At 41.2% G+C, this 25361-nt stretch overlaps 1 protein-coding gene across 2 annotated transcripts in view; it reads left to right on the forward strand.

The window, feature by feature from the left end:
* Positions 1–25361, forward strand: part of pip5kl1 (phosphatidylinositol-4-phosphate 5-kinase-like 1) — a 36614-nt gene that overhangs the window by 6150 nt on the left and 5103 nt on the right. The window contains exons 2-9 of one of the 2 annotated variants that reach the window (XM_072372086.1): positions 5374–5589; positions 14272–14322; positions 14424–14578; positions 14920–15044; positions 16339–16373; positions 16462–16517; positions 16607–16719; positions 24214–24376. In XM_072372086.1, coding sequence (XP_072228187.1) covers positions 5380–5589; positions 14272–14322; positions 14424–14578; positions 14920–15044; positions 16339–16373; positions 16462–16517; positions 16607–16719; positions 24214–24376 — 908 coding nt within the window. In that variant the 5' untranslated portion in view covers positions 5374–5379. Of the gene's footprint in view, positions 1–4398; positions 5590–14271; positions 14323–14423; positions 14579–14919; positions 15045–16338; positions 16374–16461; positions 16518–16606; positions 16720–24213; positions 24377–25361 lie in introns of those variants that run through there. The other variant, XM_072372085.1, reaches the window with a different exon arrangement.

Raw genomic sequence — 25361 nt, forward strand, 5'->3', positions numbered from 1 at the left:
GTACATAAAATCATTTGAGAAATTAAACAGGGGGAAAAAGAGAGCAAAGTGAGGAAAGGTGTGACAGATGAGGTCCCCCAGCAGTCTAAGCCTATAGCAGCTTAACTATGGGATGTTTCAGGATTACCTGAGCCATCCCTAACTATAAGCTTTATCGAAAAGAAAAGTTTTAAGCCTAATCTTAAAAGTGGAAAGGGTGTCTGCTTCCCGGACATTTACTGGCAGCTTATTCCACAAGAGAGGGGCCTGATAACTGAAGGCTCTACCTCCCATTCTACTTTTAGAAACTCTGGGAACAAGAAGTAAACCTGCAGTTTGGGAGCGAAGTGCTCTGTTAGGAAAATATCTTACAATTAAATCTTTAAGATATGATGGAGCTCGGTCATTAAGAACTTTATATGTCAGAAGAAGAATCTTAAATTCTATTCTGAATTTAACAGGGAGCCAATGAAGAGAAGCTAAAACTGGAGAAACATGATCTCTCTGTTAGTTCTCATCAGAACTCTGGCTGCAGCATTTTGGATCAGCTGGAGGCTTTTCAGAGAATATGTGGGACAGCCCAATAATAAGGAATTACAGTAGTCCAATCTTGAAGTAACAAATGCATGAACTAGTTTCTCTGCATCACCCTGAGACAGGATGTTCCTGATTTTAGCAATATTACGAAGGTGAAAGACGGCAGTCCTAGAAACCAGTTTTATATGTGCATCAAATGATAAATTCTGGTCAAAAATAACTCCAAGGTTCCTCACTGTAGAACTAGAAGCCAAGGAAATACCATCTAGAGTAACTATATAACTAGACAATTCTCCTGAAGCGCTCAGGTGCAAAGAGAACAACTTCAGTTTTGTCTGAATTTAAAAGCAGACAGTTCTGAGTCATCCAGGTCTTTATGTCTTTAAGACAGGCTTGTAGCCTGACCAACCTGTAGGTTTCATCTGGTTTCATAGATAAGTACAGCTGAGTATCATCAGCATAACAATGGAAATTTATGCCATGCTGTCTGATAATGTTACCTAATGGAAGCATGTATAAAGTAAAAAGAATCGGTCCAAGCACAGAACCCTGAGGAACTCCATGACTTACTCCAACGTGTGAGGAAGATTCCTCATTTACAAGAACAAACTGGAATCTATCAGATAAATATGACTTAAACCAGCCTAATGCAGTTCCTTTAATCCCAATAACATGTTCAAGTCTCTGTAACAGAATGCTGTGATCGATCGTATCAAATGCAGCACTGAGATCCAACAGGACAAGCACAGAAACAAGTCCGCTATCAGAGGCTAACAGGAGATCATTGGTAACTTTCACCAGTGCTGTTTCTGTGCTATGATGCACTCTGAATCCTGACTGAAACTCTTCAAACAGATTATTTCTATGTAAATGATCACAAAGTTGAACTGCAACTATTTTTTCAAGAACTTTGGACAAAAAAGGGAGATTGGATATAGGTCGATAATTAGCCAACACTTCTGAATCAAGAGTAGGTTTTTTTAAGTAAAGGTTTAATTACAGCAACCTTAAAAGTCTGAGGTACATATCCTATCAACAAAGACCGATTGATCAAATCCAATATGGAAGTGTCAATTAAGGGAAAACCTTGAACAGTCTGGTTGGGATTGGGTCTAACATACAAGTTGATGGTTTAGAAGAGACTATTGCTGTTGTTAGCTCAGAAAGATCAACTGGACAGAAGCTGTCTAAATACAATTCAGGTTCGAAAGATACTTCTAAAGCTGCTCTACTTGATGATACATCAGTGATAATAATGGGAAGGATTCCATTAATCTTCTCTCTGATAGAAACAATTTTATTGATAAAGAATCTCATGAAATCATCACTGCTGAGAGTTAAAGGAATACATGGCTCAACAGAGCTCGGACTCTTTGTCAGCTGGCAACAGTGCTGAAAAGAAACCTGGGATTATCTTATTCTCTTCTATCAATAATGAATAATACGCAGTTCTAGCTTTACGAAGTGCTTTCTTATACGTTATTAAACTATCTTTCCAGACTAATTGAGACTCTTCTAAATTAGAGGAACGCCACTGTCTCTCCAGCTTTCTTGCAGTCTGCTTTAACGCACGCAGCTGTGAATTATACCAAGGAGCCAACCTCTTCTGACTGATTACCTTCCTTTTCAGAGGGGCAACATTGTCCAGTGTTGTACGCATTGAAGCTGTAGTGCTGTCAACAAGAGAGTCAAGTTCTACTGGAGTAAAATTTAGGTAGCCATCCTGTGTCATATCAGCACATGGCAGTGAAGAAAAGGATGATGAAATCAACTCTTTAAATCTGGTTACAGCATTCTCTGACAGACACCTTCTATATGTAGAATTCTTCTCAGAAACCGTGTAGTCAAGTAATGTAAATTCAAAAGTTATTAAAAAATGGTCAGACAAGACAGGGTTATGAGGGAACACTGTTAACTGTTCACTCTCAATGCCATAAGTCAGCACAAGGTCAAGGGTATGATTAAGGCAGTGAGTAGGTCTGTGAACACTTTGAGAAAATCCAATAGAGTCTAATATAGAATTAAAGTTAATATTTAGGCTGTCATTTTCAACATCTACATGAATATTAAAGTCACCCACTACAATGACTTTATCTGTACTCACCACTAACTGGGATAAAAACTCTGAGAATTCAGACAGAAACTCAGAATAAGGGCCAGGTGGACGATACACAACAACAAACACAAGAGGTTTTTGTGATTTCCACTTTGGGTGGGAAAAACTGAGAATCAGAGATTCAAAAGAGCTAAAACTAATCTTGGGTCTAGGACTGATTAGTAACCCTGATCTGAAGATAGCTGCCACTCCTCCTCCTCTGCCTGTGGTTCTAGGAACATGAACATTTAAATAGTCAGAGGGAGTTGATTCATTAATGCTAACATGATCCTCCTGCTGCAGCCAGGTTTCTGTAAGACAAAATATATCAATATGATGATCACAAATCAAATCATTCACTAACAGAGACTTCAAAGGGAGAGATCTAATATTCAGCAAACCACATTTAATAGTTTGATGTTTTTGTTCAGTTAAAGTTTTTGTTTTAATTTTTTTTTGCACAAGAGGATTTGCTCCTTTTGTGTTTTTTGATTGAGGGGGGGGGCAGCATCAGGTGGGAAGCCGCAGAGAAGTGTGTAAGACTACAACTCTGCATCCTGGTCTCAACCCTGGGATGTCATGTTTTTGGATGACTAATAAATTCGTCCATATTTCTAGAAATGAGAGCCGCTCCTTCCAAAGTGGGATGGATGCCGTCTCTCCTCATCAGACCAGGTTTTCTCCAGAAAGATTGCCAATTATCTATGTAGCCCACGTTGTTTGCTGGACACCATCTAGACAACCAGCGATTGAATGAGGACATGCGGCTAAACATGTCATCACTGGTCAGATTTGGCAGGGGTCCAGAGAAAACTACGGAGTCCGACATTGTTTTGGCAAAATTACACACCGATGCAACATTAATTTTAGTGACCTCCGATTGGCGTAACCGGGTGTCATTACCGCCGACGTGAATAACTATTTTACCGTATTTACGTTTATCCTTAGCCAGCAGTTTTAAATAGGATTCTATGTAGCCCGCTCTGGCCCCTGGAATGCATTTGACTATGGTCGCTGGTGTCTCTAATGCCACGTTTCTGACTATAGAGCTGCCAATTACCAGGGTTTTGTCCTCAGCGGGTGTGTCGCTGAGTGGAGAAAATCTATTAGAAACGTGGACAGGTTGATGGTGAACCACGGGCTTGACTTTAGGACTATGACTCCTCTTCCTGACAGTCACCCAGCCACTCTTAAGTCCCGGCTGCTCGGGATCTGCTCGGGGACGACTAACAGAGCTAGCTACGCTAGGTGGCTCCGCACTGACTAAAGGGGCCTGGCTCGCTATCGGGTGGTTTTCAACAGTGCAGAGCCGAGCTTCCAATTCAGATAACCTTGCCTCCAAAACTACAAAAAGACTACATTTGTTACATGTACCATTACCACTAAAGGAGGCAGAGGAGTAACTAAACATCTGACACACGGAGCAGGTGAAAGCAGGAGATAGAGGAAGAGAACTGGTAGCCATGCTAAGCTAGAGAACCAGACACAACGCTAAAAAGTGAAAAATAAAAACTAAAGATCTGTAAGAGTGAGCGTTAGAATATAACAAGTATGGGATAGAGTTAACTATGCAAGATGTGTAAATTATAGGGAGAAATAAGGTGATTATTAGTAGTTCAAGAAGAGCGAGAACTGTCACAGTGCACACACAAAGCAACAGGAAGTGATGCAATACGTCTTACCGCAAAGCAAAGCCGTCAGACCGTCAGCATACGCTCCACTGCTTTAAAATAATACTTGTCTTTTTTTGTTTTAATTCATGTAATTATAACTCCTAAAATAGACTGCTAGTAAAACACTTGCTAGAGAAAGTTGAAGGCACGGTACATGTGCACCTGTGAGCCCACGATCAGGTACCACCGCCGCCTCATTTTAAGCTAGGAAAAACCCTGTGGGGTTCTACAGCCCTGAGGAATACAGAATCCCCCAAGTCAGACCATGTACTGTACATGGGAGACTGTCAGGCGTTATATACAGGGTGTGGTTGATCAAAAGGAAATGAGTGGTATTCCTTCACCGAGGTAGACTGGCTCCTTACCAACCCTCTGCCCCATGTGAGGGTGAGTCATAGGCAGAGTTCCAAATAGGCAGAGTCCCTGTCCCAAAATTGTACCTAACCACCAGAACCAGGAGACAACCTGAGTGGACCCAATAAGTTTGACCTCTGGCACGTTGTTGTTGACCGGTTGGGTTGCTGGTGACAGCTAACCAGCTAGGTGGGGGCTACGTGTGTTTGAGTGTGCTCTAAGTTACTTAAAAGTGTTCTCTGTGCAGTAGTCAGTGTTGTGCTGTTTCATACCTGTTTTGTTAGATTACTGTTAATTTTATGATAGAAAACAATCACAAACACGTTTAGCCAATTAGTGACTGATCCCCGATTTTGTGTGTATTCTTTATTTTTTTAAAAAGGCTTTGGTGAGCATTAAAAGGCCCTTTCTTGTTGAAGTCAAAATCCTTTTGTCATTATTGCTTATCCTGTCTGAAGCTCACCATAATATATAAATGTACACATAGCTGATGTTCTATTTAGAGTACTGTGTCATTAACAACAGCAGAGCCCATTGAGCTTTTATCCCATTGTGTTTGTCTCCATGGTAACTCTGTTAAACACTCAACTGCTGTGTTCTGTTTTTGCCACTGGCCTCTCTGTCCTCTTTGATTTCTTTTTGTTAAAGCTTTGTCAACCTTCTCTCTATTGAGAGTGTGGCATCAGGTGACTGTGCAGCAGTCACATGTTTTAGATGTGTTTTTCTGTTTCCTAGCTGGAGATGTCAGCAGCTACAGGTGCCATAGGGATGTCTGGTCATCGTCAGTGCTCTGGTACAGTGAAGAGGAAAAGGTGGGGAGGTTTGAGGCAGCAATGGAAGCTTCTGGGCTTGTTTGAGATCGATGAGGAGCATGAGTTCTACAGCCTGACTTGCATGATGAAGGAAGGGTTGGCTGCAGCCATCCAAAACACCACTGACAACCCACCCACAGTAAGTAGGGATCAGCAAAGGCAACACTTAAGTCACCAAAATATGTGCATATGCAGTACAGTATTTAAAAGACATGAGCATGCAGTAGATTCACATGAAAGTATAAAGGTCCATAAATTTACAAGCAAGACTTAAGTTTAACTACAGAGTATGGTTCATGGTCAGTATTATGGATATTCTTTAAGAGTTTTGTTTTAGTATGATATTGTAAGCTCAAGAGCTGACATGATTACAGGTGTTGAACTTGGGCTACTAAACAACAATACAGTGTTTTAACTGCGGGTCCTGAGGGCATGAGAGCTCCAGGGTCTTTTGCTCTTTGTCTCTGTTGAAAGGGAGGACTTTAAATGAAAAAATTGTGCATGAGGTCTTACCAGCTGTTGGAGCTGTATGACAGCACACTGGTATAAAGTTTAGGTACTGTATATCTATTAGCAATTGTTAAAACTAACTGCTAATACTGTGTTTCACAGCACTAAGATCTGATAAACAAGGTTTTGGTTTCACTGTAATCATAATCTTGATGTTCGTGCTGTAAAGCACTTTGAATTGCCTTGTGTACGAATTGTGCTCTACAAATAAACTTGCCTTGCCATACAGAAAATCTAAAAAATCCTGATAGCTGTTGAACATATGAAATAAAGCCTGAGATAAAGATGTTTGAAGAAGCCAGACCTCATTAATATTTACATTTACAGTGTGTTGATATATACTCCCAAAGAACGATAACGATAAATGGATAACCACCACCACCCCTTGCGCAAAAAAAGGTTTGGCCACTAGATGGGGCTGTGGCAGCAGGACCTATTTTTGTCACTTTAAAAAGGACTATAAAACCTACTGTCACAGAACGGTGGTGCGGAAGGGAGGACCCAGATGCAGAACTCAAAAATTCTAAATCTGTGACGCAAAACAAAACAAAACAAGACTATGACTAATGAAACAAGACTAGACTATGGAAAACTAAGAGGCAAAAACTAACCTGACAAGCCGTGTACCATGGAGAAAAGTGAGGTAAGGTAAGGTAAGGTGACTGCCATGACTGAGGGAAACCTGGAAACTAAATACTGTGGGGAGGTGATTGGTGATGGAGTACAGCTGTGAACAAAAACAGGTGACATGAGTGAAACTTAACATGACAGGGGAAAAAACATGACAAAAAATGAACCTAGAATCTGAAAACAAGACCAAGCAAAACAGAACTCAAAATGTAAACGTGAGTCCCCCCCTCCTCTCAAGGATGGCTTCCAGACATCCAAAAGGGTGGGAGGGAGGGATTCTGAAGGGTCTTAGGGCCGGATCCCATCTGGCGGACAGGATGACACCGTATCACAAAAATGCTGGAGTCTGTCTGGCGGATGGCCAGACTTCCGTCTGTCCATCTGACCGGATCCCCTCCAGAGCAGCAGCGGCGAGGGATGAGGGCAGAAGCGAGCCTGCCTGGGCTCCCACTGGTGAAGGCGAGGACGAAGGCAGTAACTTATAGTTCAGATTTATTGAACAACTACGCACAGCTGAACAAGTTTAAAAGTATAAAATAACCTGAATATTAAAACACAACCACACGATTGAAGACACGTTTTTCTTGGGAACAAGCTGCTGCTCTTCCTCCTCCCCAAGGTCTACCTCTGCCGCCGGTGCTGCAGCTGCCGCTTCAATATTTGAACTGTCCTTTATTTTGTCACCATCTCTTCCCCTTCTTGCTACAGACTGGATGGGGTGGAGTCACATGATAGAGCTATGTGCAGGACTGTTTTCTTCATCCCGCTCCCGCTGAATTTCTGACCATTACCGCCCACACCCGCAACGTGTGTTACACTCCCACCTGCTCCCACAATGTGTATCTCCACTCCCGCCCACACCAGCAAAACTTTGAGAATTTATGCCCGCACAATATTAGAAATGCATTGATTTTGTGTCTTCTCCTGTTCAGAAAGGAGAAAACATGTCATTTTATTGGCTATTAATAAAGAGATTCATGGATAATTGAGAAACTTCTCCAAATGTCAGACTTGTCTTGCTTTGACTCTGTGCTGTAAAGACATTCTTTGAGCTTCCTTTCCACATAATTTATTGACATCCTGTTGCTAGGCTACATCCCGATCCTGCAGTGGGTTTTTTTAGCCGCCCATTCCCACCCGCAGCAAAGTTCATACCGCCTGCTCCCGCGAGATTTGAGTTGCGGGACCCAATCCCAACACAGCCCTCTATCACGTGACTACATATGCTGTACTACGTGTGCCGCGTCTTAAAGGGATATGAACACAGCCTACCTACACACAGAGCCAAAAGACGAAAAATACTTTTCTTTCCTTTTCTTCTAAACAACGAATATACCGACATGGGCAAAATGAATTCGGTTATAGTCATAACTTTCAGTATCGGTAAATTTTCGGTATATCGCCCAGCCCTAACATCCATTGATATACTGCAAACAGGACCTACAAAGAGCTTTAATATACACTATATTGCAGAGGTGGGACCAAGTCATTATTTTGCAATTCACAAGTAAGTCACAAGTCTCTTTACTCAAGTCTAGAGTCAAGTCCCAAGTCAGTATTAGCAAGTCCCGAGTCAAGTCACTGTCAAGACTGAGAAGTCCAAGTCAAGTACATGTCCTCAACACTGAGTTTCAAGTCACAGCCAAATCATCAAGAGCTCTTCATCAAATACAGTTTTTTTTTTATAAATATTGAAATGTGAAGTTTATTATCATTTATTCAAGCAGAGTACTTCACCAATTAACAATTAACCAATTGTTTTGTTACTAATTTGATGGCCAACAACTTATACAAATCATGCCTAAAAGAGTTCAGATTTGTACAAATAAGAAAAGATTAATTTTTTATCAAGATTACTTGTAGCATTTCTGGCATTTGATTTGAGGTGGGTTATACTCTTGATATGCACACAGAGCCAAAGAACCATTAGCACTCTGCCTGCAGCAATTAAATCGCATATCAACAGGGCTCTCAAGTTTTGAATGCAGGCAAGAGTGACATCTCTTGGCTTTTGCCAAGCCAGCTCCATGCTAATCTTGGATTCACTGACTGTGTCTGGTAATCAGTATTAAAACACCATGTACGTCTTATTAGCAGCAGTACAAGGGGCGTTAACTTTTAGAGGGGCGAATGACTTTAGGATTGGGCTCTTATGTCCATGCTGTAGCTTTTGCAGACTGCATACTTGTTGATTAAAACTTATGTAGCATGTTTCTGTGTACTGGCTGGAATGGAGTCTGTGCAACTTAGAAAATCAACGTGTGCTATGTGGTGGGCTCAATAGATTGCCATGTGCACCAATGCTGAGGTCCCTCATTAAGCTAGCATTAGCTTGCAAACTTTGATAATGTGACTGGCTTATTGTTCTTTGTGCAGTTGGTTTCCGCCTCTGATTTTTAACCCGCATGTTGTACACACTGTAATGTGTTTTTTTTACTCGAATCTAAGTCAATTGTCTCGAGTCCACACCCTTGCTATATTGCCAAACGTATCCTCTCCTCCATCCAAATAATCAAATTCAGGTGTTCTCGCTACTAAATAGTCCACAGTCAACTGTCAGTGGTATTATAAGAAAGTGGGAGCGATTGGGAATGACAGCAACTCAGCCATGAAGTGGTAGGCCACGTAAAATGACAGAGCAGGGTCAGCGGATGCTGAGGTGCATAGTGCACAGAGGTCGCCAACTTTCTGCAGTCAATCACTACAGACCTCCAAACATCACGTGGCCTTCAGATTATATAGCTTGTTTTGTGCAGCTGTTTTGTAGAGTTTAGTTTTGTGCCATTTAATTGGTTTGTTTCTCATTTGTCAAATAAACAGGTCTCTTTAAAGTTGGGAGATGCCTCGTCTTCTCAATTCCCTTTTTCCATCTGGTCCCCCAAAGGTCTATTTTGGGTCCTCTCCTAATTGTTGTTGAAATGCTACCCATGTGATGGACTTGAGTGCTATTTTACTTAGACTTGTTGTTTAATGCTTAGATGACAAAAGGGGTGCTATTTAGCTTTGCTCAATTAGGACAGCGTAATCAAGGTTAGGTGGTTCTGTCTGCTGCAGACATAGAAAAATCATCCATGCTTTTAATTTTTTAACACCTGATTATTGCAAGGCTCTGGAAAAAGCAGTTGAAATATCCAAAGAATTCAGCTGATACAAAATGCAGCTGCCAGGCTTTTAACATGGACTAATAGACGTTATTCATTAGAATATTATATAAATCAAGCCTGTCCTTCACTTGCTACCTCTAAATTTTGAAATGTTTTTTAATATGTTGTGCTTATTTAAAATATTTGAATGGTCTGGCTCCTTCCTATATCTATGATATCTTGGCTTCCTACGTGCTTGATCACTGCTTATAAAACCTCAGCTGATATAAAGGCTCTACTGATGATACTTGAAACTCAACATGTTACATAAGGTGACAAAACATTCTCTGCCAGGGCCCTTCAACGATCAAATGCCCTGTATAGATAAGTCATTCAGGCCAGCACATTATCTTCTTTTAAATCTCTTTGTGAATCTCATTTTTATTTTTTTATCAATTGTGTCAAGTACATATTCAAATTTACCTTCAGAAGACAACTGTCAGAGCACTCTCAGAATGGAAAAAATGAGGAATTTGTGATGGAGAAACTACGCTAAGATACTCAGAAAGGGGGAACTATGGAGTAAATTTTCCTGATTTAAGAACCTCAGTAGAAATTGTTGAAAAGCAAAAACAAATCCATCTTTTAAATTGTTTTTGCTGTGGTAATTGGGTGTGTTGAAAATTGCTGCATCTACTCATTTCAACCTTGCACACACAAGATACACAAAACTCTACATGTCTGGAACTGTGCACCACTGTTAGAATTGAAGAAGCCTTTTGGATTGGAATCAAGCTTCTGCTAGAATCAAGATAATAAAGTCAGTTGCCTTCTATTTAAGCATTCAGACCAAAAATCAACACAGACAATCCTGCCTAACTTCTAAGGCCCCTCATATTGATTATTGAGAGAATGCTGATTAAGCATTCTCACTATTGTTTTCCTTTTTTGTGAGAATGCTGACTAATAATCACAATAATCATTATGTTTATATCACTTTAGTGATCCTGTTTCTCTTTATTATTATTCCAACATAGTTCTTTTGTACATTTTTTGTCCTTTAACTACTTCTGCATAAAATCAACAATTTTGGTCTCAACACGTTCAGGAGATTTATGCTCTCTTTTGGTTTTTCTGATAGTCAACCAAATTTTCAAACAAATACATCTAACTTTCATACAGTTTGACTTACAGAAACAAATTATACATTAAAATGTAGGACAATTTGTCCTCTTTCAGTCAATGTAACTACCAAACAGCTGACCTATATACACACACACACACGTGGACAAAATTGTTGGTACCCCTCAGTTAAAGAAGGAAAAACCCACAATTCTCACTGAAATCACTTGAAACCTACAAAAGTAACAATAAGTGAAAATTTATTGAAAATTAAATAATCAAAATCAGCCATTACTTTTGAATTGTTGATTAACATAATTATTAAAAAAAAAACTAATGAAATAGGGCTGGAATATTTTGTTGCACAACCTTTTGAGGCAATCACTGCAATTAAACGATTTCTGTATTTGTCAGTGAGCGTTCTGCAGCTGTCAACAGGTATTTTGGCCCACTCCTCATGAGCAAACTGCTCCAGTTGTCTCAGGTTTGATGGGTGTGTTCTCCAAATGGCATGTTTCAGCTCCTTCCACAGATGTTCAATGGGATTCAGATCTGGGCTCATGGAAGGCCACTTTAGAATAGTCCAACGCTTTTCTCTCAGCCATTCTTGGGTGTTTTTGGCTGTGTGTTTTGGATCGTTGTCCTGTTGGAAGACCCATGACCTGCGACTGAGACCAAGCTTTCTGACACTAGGCAGCACATTTCTCTCCAGAATGCCTTGATAGTCGTCAGATTTCATTTTACCTTGCACACATTCAAGACACCCTGTGCCAGATGCAGCAAAGCAGCCCCAAAACATTGCTGAGCCTCCTCCATGTTTCCCCGTAGGGACAGTGTTCTTTTCTTCGTATGCTTGGTTTTTGAGTCTATGAACATAGAGTTGATGTGCCTTACCAAAAAGCTCCAGTTTGGTCTCATCTGTCCAAAGGACATTCTCCCAGAAGCTTTGTGGCTTGTCAACATGCATTTTTGCAAATTCCAGTCTCGCTTTTTTATGATTTTCTTTCAGCAGTGGTGTCCTCCTTGGTCGTCTCCCATGAAGTCCACTTTGGCTCAAACAACGACGAATGGTGCGATCTGACACTGATGTACCTTGGCCTTGGAGTTCGCCTTTAATTTCTTTGGAGGTTGTCCTGGGCTCTCTGGATACAATTCCAACGATCTGTCTCTTCAATCTGTCATCAATTTTCCTCTTGCGGCCACGTCCAGGGAGGTTGGCTACTGTCCCGTGGGTCTTGAACTTCTGAATAATATGAGCCACTGTTGTCACAGGAACTTCAAGCTGTTTAGAGATGGTCTTATAGCCTGCACCTTTAAGATGTTTGTCTATCATTTTTTTTCGGATGTCCTGGGACAATTCTCTCCTCCGCTTTCTGTTGTCCATGTTCAGTGTGGTACACACCTTTTCACCAAACAGCAGAGTGACTACTTGTCTCCCTTTAAATAGGCAGACTGACTGATTATGAGTTTGGAAACACCTGTGATGTCAATTAAAGGACACACCTGAGTTAATCATGTCACTCTGGTCAAATAGTTTTCAATCTTTTATAGAGGTACCATCATTTTTGTCCAGCTCTATTTCATTAGTTTTTTTTTTTTTAAATAATTATGTTAATCAACATTTCAAAAGTAATGGCTGATTTTGATTATTTAATTTTCAATGAATTTTTATTTATTGTAACTTTTGTAGGTTTCAAGTGATTTCAGTGAGAATTGTGGGTCTTTCCTTCTTTAACTGAGGGGTACCAACAATTTTGTCCACGTGTGTAGAATTTCAGCTATGAGCCTTGAAGCGAGAGTCTTTGAAGTCTTCAAATTATTTCACTGATTCCAATGGAACATTGGTGTGATACAGCAGACAGGTTCACGTTTTCAAATCGCTACCGTTTCAACATCTTTCACTCCACTGAAATAAAAACTACATTACTGTGTTCCTCTAACCCAGACCTCTTCAAATGGCGGCCCATGGGCGGGATGTGGCCCAGTAAAAACTTCCATGTGGCCCAGCATATTGATCTGGCAGAATAAACTAATAAATACATGAAAATAAGAAGCCTTCAGACATTTCTACATTGATGGAATTAGTTCCTATAGTAGTTCGGACTATGAATGCAACATTGGGTTACCTAGCAACATTAAACCGATAATGCAGCACGTTGTTGCGTTTTTTTGAAGTTGTACGAGTAGAATAAGCGTTCTTGTCTTTTTCCACCAAAACGGAAAATTGACAACAAAAACCATAGATTTAACCCTGCCTGGACTGACAAATACAATATTGTTACATTCACATGCAAAATCAACGTGTTTAATATGTAAACACACATGCACAGCCCAACAAAGAACTACAACAGCATCCCTTTACGTTTTGTGGATATTGGCAAAGAAGAAAAGGCCATTTACAGACTCGGAAACAGTGAAAGATTGCATGCTAGCAGTCCTAGGGGTGATAAATGATGACAAAATTTAAACAAGTGTGACATCTGCCATAAAAAAATGTATCATTTACTTTGTTTCTGAAAAGTAACAAATGCTGTTATTTTTGTGCATTATTTTCTTTTTATGCATTTTAAGATGTGCATAGTTTGATATTACCCTTTTATGACAAAAGTTAGGGGGGGAATTATATTGGCTCTCCCCAGCATGTTCATTGTTTTATTTTGTGCATTTCTTATTTGCTTTTGTCAGATCTGACTAAATTCAAAAGAAAAAAATCAAATCAAATCAAAATTTATTTATATGGCACCTTTCATACTTTAAAAGCGACACAAAGGCTAGAAACAACAATGATAGAACATAACAACCCACCCACCCCATAAATACCCAGAGAGACACAGAGACAAACAGACAAACACACACACACACACACACACACACACACACACACACACACACACACACACACACACACACACACACACACACACACACACACACACACACACAAAAGCTCAGACCCACTGCACCGATCAGACAGACAAAAATAAACTTTTTTTTTTTTCAAAACATAAATTTGTTTTCTATTATCTATTGATTTATTCGAGTTTTAACTGCTACTTACTGGTCAAAGACAATTTCTGGCCTCCTTAATTTTCTGAAAATCTGGCCCACCTGAATATGTAATTGAGCAGCCCTGCTCTAACTGTTCTGGTGCTCATGGTCTGGCTTTCTAGCTTGAATAAAGCTTGAATAAAAGAAAACTACTGACTCTCAGAGTAAAAGGCTAATTTAACTCACACAAATAAACTGTTTCACACATCTGTCCCCACAGTCTTTTAAGGTACTTTGTGAGTACTATAGGTTGTTTCATCACCATCTGCATTTTCAAATCCGACACTGTCCTCATTTCTGTTAGTTGAGGGCTCTCTTTGAGTTAAATATTTACAGTGTTACTGTATTTGTGTAAATGAAAATAAAATGTTGCTATTAAGTAATTAGCCCCATTTATCTACACTTCCATGTGCTTTCTCCTGCTCTAGAATGAACTGTCAGATGATGATTTTAGATTAAAGGTCACAGAGATTCATAAGGTAAGTGCACGTGTCTGCATCAGATCTAACAGCTACAAATATTGGAGGATTATTGTTACAAAGGCTTTGCATGCTTAAGTTGTTTGTGCATGTGTTTGTAGAATTTTACAATGGAGACATTTGCAGGCCCAGTGTTTTCCAGCTTACGGGGCTCTTTAGGAATGACAGAGCAGGAGTATCAGCAATCACTCTGCTCTGAAAATCGCTACCTCCAGTTCATCAGCAACTCCAAAAGCAAGGCCGACTTCTTCCTGACGTGAGTCAGCTCCTAATAACGCACACAAAAAAAAGTTTTTCCAAAAATACAGTGCAAGATCATTTGCAAGCTCAAGTGCTAAATATATCAAATATATATATATATGTAATTAAAACACTAGCTCCATACCTGGCACTTTAGTCAGGAATGATGATTGAATTAAACATGCAGGCATCCAGAGGTCTACTAAACTGTTGAAAGCTGTTTTGAAAAGCTTACCCTATTTTCAAATTTTGAACAGTGGATGGATGTCTGTATATTATAGTAATGAGGTCAAAGTTTGGATTGTGGTATTATTGATAGAACAGAGATCTACTTACTCTGTTCTTTTGAACTTCTAGAAATGATAAACGTTTCTTTCTGAAGACCCAAAACAAAAGGGAAATAAAATTCCTTTTAGACAACCTGAAGATCTACATGGAACATCTGAGGAAATACCCTCATTCACTTCTGGTCAAGTTCTTAGGTAATACACACCCACACACACAGAAACACACACACATGCAATGGGAAATTAGAGTTCACCAATATACCTAAATAAATAATCACAGATGGATCAACTAATTGTTAAGGGCATTTTACTATGCAATACTGGTTTGAATATCCTATCTCATCGACTCTATAGAGCCAGTGTGTGTGATAGAGCAGTAGATTGAAAATAGATCAGATGCAGTGTATCTCTTTTAAGGATAGTTCTTTATAGTTTCCAGTGTATGTAATCACTCAAAAACAGAATTTAATTTAAGTTTTATGAGCACCAATTTGTTATGCAGGTCAATGTAGTCAAGTCAAGTCAAATTTATTTGTATAGCACATTTCATGGAGAAAACAATTCAAAGCGCTTTACATAGAATAAAAGCATTGCAGCGGGGAGTGGAAGAAGCATTAAAAATACACAAAAGAATAGAAAGAGAAAGAAATGAAATAATTCAAATGAAATTAAACTTATTAACAACAAGCAACAGTCTAGATAAGTTAAAATAACATACTGCACATATAGAGTGGCTCCCTAGAAGTTCTGCCCTGTGGTAGAGTTTTTTTTTTGCAACTGACTGTTTTTAAGATATCACAGTTATTCTGTTAAAGCAGCGCTTGAAAAGTTTGTGAACTTTAAAACTATGTGCTTTTGACTCATGTTGAAGTACTCCATTCGTTGTTATACACATTCCCGGGCCTGAAACAGTCCAGGAGTGCCCGGAGACTGAGATACTTAACTTCATATCTTTGGTTTCCAGCCCAGCATGACACTGTTATTAACAATAATACACTAGCAACTCGATAGCAAAACATTTTTGCCACAATGAATAAAATACAGAAAAAAGACACTGTACAAATAAAGTTTTGGTGAAAAAAGTCACTGTTGTCCTATGTATAAAGTATTTTTGGTTTTTATTTTTGATAAATTTGCAAAAGTTTTCAAATTATTCAAGTAGCTCAAACCATGAGGTAATGGTATGTTTCAATATATAAACGAGTGACTGGCCTAAATGGAGGAAATTGATTAAATTTATGCTACATCTTCCAAAAATAATTAAGACATGCACTGCAGTTGTAGATAGCAGCCAGAGAAACAATTTCCCAGGTGCTATTTAAAACCAAACTATATCTAAAAGAGAGCAAATAATGTTCTTACATTAATCAAGTGGCTGGAAACATGACTGTAGAATAGTGCTATGAATTAGTTTAATTTCCAATATTATTAGACAACTGATAAGTATTATTCTGCACTGGACACAAAGATTTCTCTCCTTTTCTTTTAGGAGTTCACAGAATCCAAATACCACACAACTGTAAGGTACAGATCACACTTTTGTTCTGTTTTTCACTGGATTTAGAGGTTCTTGGAAAACATGAACATTTTCTTTTTCATATGTTCTTTACAGAAATACTTTATTGTGATGCAAAGTGTGTTTTATCCAGATGATCGAATCAATGCCAGGTATATTTGGATCACCAGTGCTTAGAAATATTATGGATGATAGTAACTATGTTTTTTTGTGTAGTTTGATGCATACTTTTCTTTGCCAGGTATGACATTAAGGGCTGTGAGGTAAGTCGCTGGACAGAGCCTGCACCAGAGGGTAGCCAGATCATTGTGGTGCTCAAAGACCTCAACTTTGAAGGGCAGGTCATTACTTTGGGTGAGGATGTGAACATGCTGAATTAAATTTGATTATCACATTATCTATTATCACATTGCTCTTTTAATATGAAATTGAAATTAAAATTGTTTTTTAGAAATTGTTGAGGAAAAATAACTAAATCAATATCTAAATAGAATTAAAAAGAAAGAAAAAGTTGACAAACTCGTGGGAAGTTTAAATGTAGCAGTGAGAAGGGGTGGTTGTTAAAATACTCTGCAATCCTTCCTGCTGTCCACGTTTACGGAAGCGAATCTTGACCATAATTCAAATTAAAATGCATTTGCAGAAATGCTTTTTCATTTTAAGAATGTGGATGCATTATTTGACTCATAAATTAAATTAGTAATCAATCATCCTGTTTGCATTTTGATTTTCTTCTTCAAGAGTGCTCAATCTTTCACTTAATTAAAATGAAAAAGAAATAGACATTTGAGATTTAATTTTCAAAATATGCCCCAGCAAATAAATGCCAAAATTAAATTTGAAATGTAAAATTTGAAAATTAAAATGCATTTGCAGAAATGCTTTTTCATTTTAAGAATGTGGCTTCATTATTGGACTCATAAATAAAATTAGTAATCAATCCTTCCATTTGCATTTGCATTTTCTTCTTAAAGACTGCACATTATTGCTTTTTCATTTTCATGGTCTGCCCGCAAAGTCCTGCCCATGACTAGAAAACGAAAAAGCAATCTGAGCGGTGCAGCAGAGTGACATCAGCTCTTCTTCAGCTCCCTGCTGACCGAGCTACCCATCTTGTTCGGTAGGGGGCGGTGTGCACATCTGCATTGCATTACATTACATTGCAAATATGCCGGGAAATTGATTGAATTGCCGGGTCTTTAGAGGACGCATCACAGATCATGGCGCTCCCTCAAATTGTGCAAACACTGTTGGAATTAGCTGAGCAGGTAGAATCCAATAATATATCTGGGTGTGATGCCTGTGGACGAGTTGAACGAGTCAGAAAGCTTGGCTGCATACTGTGCCGTCACAGATTTACACATTAATGAGGTTGCCATAGTAAACCTCTGTTCAGTCCTGGAACGGCTGGATACTGTGGAGCCTCAAATGCGGCGAGGACAACCAGCCATTAACATCCGTTCGAGTCCATTGAAAGCTGCAAAGCAACGGCTTGATGTAGCAGACTCCTTATTACTATTACTTGTAAAGGGACCGTGTTCACAACTAAACTTGATTATTGCCATTTGATGCTTTGTGCCAAAGTTATAACCTGATCATTGTCGGTGTGTCTGTCACTAAAAATAACTTTTATAACGTAGATCAGCGGCTCCCAAACTAAACGATCAGCGGCTCCCTTCTATGTCCCAACCGGGTTGACCCACCCTCAATCCCCCAGACATCAAGAAACCGGGCGGCGGTTACGTCCGCTCTTCATTCATGGAACGGGGGTTTACGTTCACTTACGTTCACTGCTATGTCAGACCTCACCCGGCAACAAGGAATTCTGTTTTCTGATTGTCTCAGACCCATATTAATGTGAGGGGTCTGCATCTTGGCACAAAGCTTGGCACAAAGATGGTAGCCGCAATCAAAGACAGTTTAAGCCTCAAATCTTTCTCAACAGCATCCAGTCTTTGCCGATGTTTAGTCTTAACTGCTGTCAGAGCAGAGAAATCAGCCTAGCATAGATCAGTTACATTGTGGCGACACTGATGAATTAGAACGCACACACAAATAACGTTCTATTTCTGGTCTCCATGACAACGGTTGTTGTCATGAAAATGAAATGTATGTTCTGTCAGTTGATATCAGTTATTGTCAGTTGAATAGTTTTCTTTTAAGTGGAGTAAGGAGATGAATAAATAATAGAGACTTACCGAAACGTCTCTTTCTCTTCAAAATCCACAACATTTACATTTACTCATTTAGCAGACGCTTCCCTGTTGGGACTCCGGAGTTATTTTAATAATCATGGCTCACTATACTGTATCCCTTATGACATCACAGTAAGTTGTTTATAGTGATCTACGTCAGGGTTACATGAGGTCTGACATAGCAGTGAACGTAAGTGAACGTAAACCCCTGTTCCATGAATGAAGAGCGGACGTAACCGCCGCCCGGTTTCTTGATGTCTGGGGGATTGAGGGTGCATCAACCCGGTTGGGACATAGAAGGGAGCCGCTGATCGTTTAGTTTGGGAGCCGCTGATCTACGTTGTAAAAGTTATTTTTAGTGACAGTCACAGCAACAATGATCAGGTTATAACTTTGGCACAAAGCATCAAATGGCAATAATTAAGTTTAGTTGTGAACACGGTCCCTTTACAAGTAATAGTAATAAGGAGTCTGCTACATCAAGCCGTTGCTTTGCAGCTTTCAATGGACTTGAACGGATGTTAATGGCTGGTTGTCCTTGTCCCATTTGAGGCTCCACAGCATCCAGCCGTTCCAGGACTGAACAGAGGTTTACTATGGCAACCTCATTAATGTGTAAATCTGTGACGGCACAGTATGCAGCCAAGCTTTCTGACTCGTTCTACTCGTCCACAGGCATCACACCCAGATATATTATTGGATTCTACCTGCTCAGCTAATTCCAACAGTGTTTGCACAATTTGAGGGAGCGACATGATGTGTGATGCGTCCTCTAAAGACCCGGCAATTCAATCAATTTCCCGGCATATTTGCAATGTAATGTAATGCAATGCAGATGTGCACACCGCCCCCTACCGAACAAGATGGGTAGCTCGGTCAGCAGGGAGCTGAAGAAGAGCTGATGTCACTCTGCTGCACCGCTCAGAATGCTTTTTCGTTTTCGAATCATGGGCCCCATGAGCTGTCACCTTATCGTGGTGGGGGAGTTTGCGTGCCCCAATGAGTCTGGGAGCTATGTTGCCCGGGGCTTCAAGCCCCTGGTAGGGTCACCCAAGGCAAACAGATCCTAGATGAGGGACCAGACAAAGAACAGCTCAAAAGACTGCCTATGATGACCAAAAAATTTGGACCTCGTGATCCCTTGCCCGGATATGGGACACCGGGGCCTCCCCCCGGAGCCAGGCCCGGGGGTGGGGCCCGGCAGCGGGCGCCTGGTGGCCGGGCCTGTGCCCATGGGGCTCGGTCGGGCATAGCCCGAAATGATGACATGGGTCCCCCTTCCGACAGGCTCACCACCCGTGGGAGGGGCCAAGGGGGTCGGGTGCTATGTGAGCTGGGTATCCGCCGAAGGCGGAGGCCTTGGCGGTCTGATCCTCGGCTACTGAAGCTAGCTCTTGGGACGTGGAATGTCACCTCTCTGTTGGGGAAGGAGCCAGAGCTGGTGCGCGAGGCTGAGCGGTTCCGGCTAGATATAGTCGGACTCACCTCGATGCACGGCTTGGGCTCTGGAACCAGTCCTCTTGAGAGGGGTTGGACTCTCTTCCACTCTGGAGTTGCCCGTGGTGAGAGGCGCAGAGCAGGTGTGGGCATACTTATTGCCCCCCGGCTGTGTGCCAGTACATTGGGGTTTACCCCAGTGAACGAGAGGGTAGCCTCCCTCCGCCTTCGGGTGGGGGGACGAGTCCTGACTGTTGTTTGTGCCTATGCGCCAAACAGCAGTTCAGAGTACCCACCCTTTTTGGAGTCTCTGGGGGAGGCACTGGAGAGTGCTCCTACCGGAGACTCCCTCGTTCTGCTGGGGGACTTCAATGCTCACGTGGGCAATGACAGTGAGACCTGGAGGGGTGTGATTGGGAGGAACGGCCCCCCCGATCTGAATGAGAGTGGTGTTATGTTGTTGGACTTCTGTGCCAGTCATGGACTGTCCATAACGAACCATGTTCAGGCATAAGGGTGTCCATATGTGCACTTGGCACCAGGACACCCTTGGCCGCAGTTCGATGATCGACTTTGTGGTTGTATCATCGGACTTGCGGCCGTATGTCCTGGACACTCGGGTGAAGAGAGGGGCGTAGCTGTCAACTGATCACCACCTGGTGGTGAGTTGGCTCCGCTGGTGGGGGAGGATGCCGATCAGACCTGGCAGGCCCAAACGTATTGTGAGGGTCTGCTGGGAGCGTTTGTCAGAATCCCCTGTCAGAAGGAGCTTTAACTCCCACCTCCGGCAGAGCTTCAACCATATCCCGGGGGAGGTGGGGGACATTGAGTCCGAATGGGCCATGTTCCGTGACTCCATTGCCGAGGCAGCTGATCGGAGTTGTGGCCGTAAGGTGGTCGGTGCCTGTCGTGGCGGCAACCCTCGAACCTGCTGGTGGACACCAGTGGTGAGGGAAGCCGTCAAGCTGAAGAAGGAGTCCTATCGGGCCTTTTTGGCCAGTGGGACCCTGGAAGCAGCTGATAGGTACCGACAGGCCAGATGGGCCGCGGCTTCGGCGGTTGCTGAGGCAAAAACTCGGGCCTGGGAGGAGTTCGGTGAGACCATGGAGAACGATTTCCGGACGGCCTCCAAGAGATTCTGGTCCACCATCCGGCGTCTCAGGGGGGGGAAGCGGCTCACAGTCAACACTGTTTACAGTGGGGACGGGGCTTTGCTGACCTCAACTAGGGATGTTGTGAGTCGGTGTAAATAATAAAAGCAACAAAACATACTTCCACAATTATGTGGACGACGGACAAGTATTATATATATATAATATATCACCATATGATCAAGGCCTCAGGACACAGATGCAGTGTCAGTTCAGAGTCAAGAATGTTTATTTATATAAACAGCAGGTTCGAGGATCTCCAGACAGAGCAAAAGAAAGGGCTGTGAAACACCTGAAGCACTCTCCTCTATAACTATGGTGGAGGAGAGTGCAGCTATGAAAATTAAACACAACCTCTCCACTCTGGGAGGAAAACAAAGGGCTATGAAACGATAACAAATAAAACTCACGCTCTCTCACTGAGGCGGACTTAAACAAAAGCAGCTCTCTCAAAAACAGAGCTCTATGAAAAGGTCACAAATAAGGAAACTAGAACTAAGGAATAAATTACAAACAAGGATATACTCTGCAGGAGGATCGCTCACTGCAGGCTCGAGGATTTTGTGGCTGTGGAAATTAGGGATGTGGAAACTGTGGAACAAGATGCTAGAGTGAGGCTCATGAACAGAAACAACACACTGGCACAAGACAAGGGAGACACAGACTATTTGAGCACAAGAGGAGCCAAGGGGAACAGGTGGAAACACTTTGGAATCAGGGTAGACAATCAGACGCTTGACACAGGAGGAAGGGCAAGATACCTGAAACGAGAGGAGACAGTTAGTGTTTCAAAATAAAACAGGAAATGACGAGACAAGACATGAATCAAAACCTAAATCGTGACACATATTGCTCAGGTATTACAATCCCTTACAAATACTCATTAAGTGCCTTAAACAAATAAACAACTAGATGATCCCAAATTTCCTTTGGCAAAACAGAGGCCACTGTCTGTGGAGCCAGAAGGAACGGTTTAAAACCATATTCAGTCTATAATATGAAAAACCACAAACCAAACCAGAAGTCGGTGCATTATTCTGGACTCAGACTTGTTGTTGAATTGCACTATATGGATAAATTTGCCTTGCCGTCATTTTTTCAGAAAGTCATTCAAGAAATGTTCATTTAAGTGTGACACTGTTCTAATGATTCACCTGAGGGAGACAGTAAGCCTGATAAGTCTATTACTTTTCATGTGTTTTCTCTCAATTTACTGGGGCGAATAGCCCTCCACCAGCTGAGGTTTCCTGCTGTGGCCACCAGTTCAGACTGATAGTGGCAATGTGACACAGACTGGTCTCTGCCCTTTGGAAAGATAACTCTCACACAAACAAGGACCTCTTTTTTTACTTGTTCTCTAAGTTTGTTTCTGTTGAGTCTTTTTGATATGAAAGCAGTGAGCTTTGCAGATTCACATGAGACTTTGAGGAAGTGTTATGAGGCCGAGATTTGGGTTGAGCATATATAGATTATTTATAGATCCCCACTCACTGAACACGAAAGAAATTGTCAAGTCATGCACAAAGCAATATTAGGGCTATGAGAGGTTTTTATTTTTTTCATGGCAATTATTTCGAATGACAACTTTCAGGAGAACAGATGACTTGTTAAAGCTATAGTACGTAACTTTTACGTTTCTATAAATATCCGTTTCGCTCAAGCCACTACAAGAGGAGATGACACAACGCTGATTAAGCTGTTCGGCTCCTCTAACACCTCGCTGTATTTTTCAGTATTTGTTCTTTTTGTATTTGGTGTCGACGGGCGACATTCCCGCGCTGGCGCACAGGAATTCGCATTCTACTCGGTTTTACCTGAGAACGAGAAGGGAGGGGGGAGGAGAGCGCTGCTAGAAGCAGCATGGCGGAGAACCCGAAGAAGCGACCGAGAGGTTAAGAAGTGGATCGCACTGCAAAGTAAAGGCCTTCCCGTTCGGCAGAAAGTCTGTTGTCAAAGAGAGAGAGTGGCAAAAGAAGAAGACTAAGCAGAGTATGCATCGGCATCACTTGTCCTCGATGGAGAGCCCTGAAGGAGGAGATTGGACTGAGGTCCGACACTGATTTTGCCCTGATACTGCTGGTTAAGTAAGTGACCCTGTTCATTACGAGCAGTATGTGTTGCTGTTGCATGTACTGGACCGAGTACTTTCCTGTTTTCTTGGAAATGGTGCAATGAATGTGATGTATTGTTAGCAGCCTGGTGTTTTCCACATTGTGTACCGTTAGCCTAATGAGATACAAGGTGTGTAGCCCGTGTTGCTGTGGGGGCCTATCCCAGTGGTCAGTGGGGCAGCTGTAGCTCAGGAGGAAGAGCAGTTGCCCACCAATCGGAAGGTCGGTGGTTCGACTCTGGCTTCCCCAGGATACATGTCGAAGTGGGCAAGACATATTGGGCAAGACACATTGCCTCCCAGTGTATCACTGGGGAATGAATGAATGATAGAATGAATGATAAGTATCTTAAGATACTGTGAGTGAATGCGGCATGTAGTGAAGCGCTTGAGTGGTCAGTTAGACTAGAAAAAGTGCTATAAAGTCCATTTACCATTCATCAGGCGAGAGTTGGGATACATCCTGGACAAGTCGCCAGTCCATCACAGGGCCACACAGAGACAAACAAGACAAACGCTCACACTCACTCCTGAGGACAATTTCTCTAACATGCATTTTTTGGACGGTGGGAGGAAGCTGTTTTTTCCCGGAGAACATGGAAACTCCACACAGAAAGGCCCCAGTCCCAGCCGGGCAGTTTTATACCATCTAGACAATTTGAGTTTGGATTTTTGAGTTTGAGGACCATGAAATCCTTTTTGGGCTTGTGATCACAAAATTCGAAACAAAGTTCATGTATTGCTAAAGGCAAAAATTGCTTGACCAGATCATGTATTGAGATTGGATTTATCATGGCATCATTGTTTTAAATATATCACATTTAAATATATTGAAACCTTGTAAAATTCAGTCCCTGTTGTGTTCCATTGGTAATATATGAAGACAAAATTTGTGTGTATTTATGTTTAGAAGTATTTATGGTTGTAATGCTGTGTGTCATGTGTATGTGTGCAGACCATCAGCGACCTTGGCTCTTAAGGCAGGTGGAGATTGACGCACATTTCCTCTGCAGGCTCAATGTGTTGGACTACAGTTTCCTCCTGGCCTATCAGCCCTTACACCATGATGAGCGCCACCAGAGTCTGTCATTTGCTTCCCTCATCGTGAGAACTAAAAAGTCAGTGTCTTTCTTGATATTTGTCCTGAATGGTCTGGGTTTTGCTTTTACAGTGCATTAGAAGAATTGCACTTTAGTGTCAGATCCTATCTATATAGACAGACAGGCAGTAACACATGAAACAAAGCATTTAAAAATGACATCAGAGGGATTTGCTATTTCTAAGTAGGGTTGCGTGAAGAACTTATGAGTCGATCAAACTCTTGTCTGCAATAGACCATGGCCAGAGTGATGCCTCTGTTGATCTCTGGCATTGCATGCACAATGGCTGCCTAATGCATAGGCACTGCCTGTAATAGTAAAGGGAATCACTCTCTTGGGAAAATACAGAACAATGAGATTTTTAAGCTGTGCTGGAGTTTGGTCATATATAATATTGGTTCATAATTAAGTGCATATGGCTAAGTAGCCTATTCTCTTCTGTGGCCCAATTTTAATGGAGAAATAAATTAATGTTCAAAGCTCATTCTTTTTTAATTTAGCATGTTCAGTTTGACTTATATTATTCCCTTCAAGGAAGGCTATTTGCACCATTTTTGTATTAAATTCTTTTTTTTTGGTTTCTCCCAAAAGGATTACAAGGGTTCTCAGTGATGATAAACCATCGTGAAAAAAGTTCAGTTTAGTCAATTTGACTCATCAGTACAGTACTTCTATGTAATTGTTTCCTGTTCTCCTTTTAGCTGTTAGTATTTGCTTAAGACTCAAATATTCAGTCTACTTACACAGTTATACATTAGTCATTGGTCTCTAGTTTGTTGGAGTAGTTAGGGTTTCTTTTGGCCTGTTGCTCCTCTACTTCAAGTCCAGCACCTTATCCCTACCAGCTGCCACAACCATTCCTAAATATTCTCAATAGTGCTTGTGGTTTTGGGATTTCTTTGACTAGAAAACCCTCCTCCATTGTCTCATATATTGTGGTCTCATCCTTGAAGAACAGTCTCAGGTTTGAAATTTGTGTTATCAAATGAGAATAATTTATACA

This window comes from Leuresthes tenuis, unplaced genomic scaffold, assembly GCF_036924035.1.
Source record: "Leuresthes tenuis unplaced genomic scaffold, fLeuTen1.0.hap1 SCAF_19, whole genome shotgun sequence".
NCBI lineage: Eukaryota > Metazoa > Chordata > Actinopteri > Atheriniformes > Atherinopsidae > Leuresthes > Leuresthes tenuis.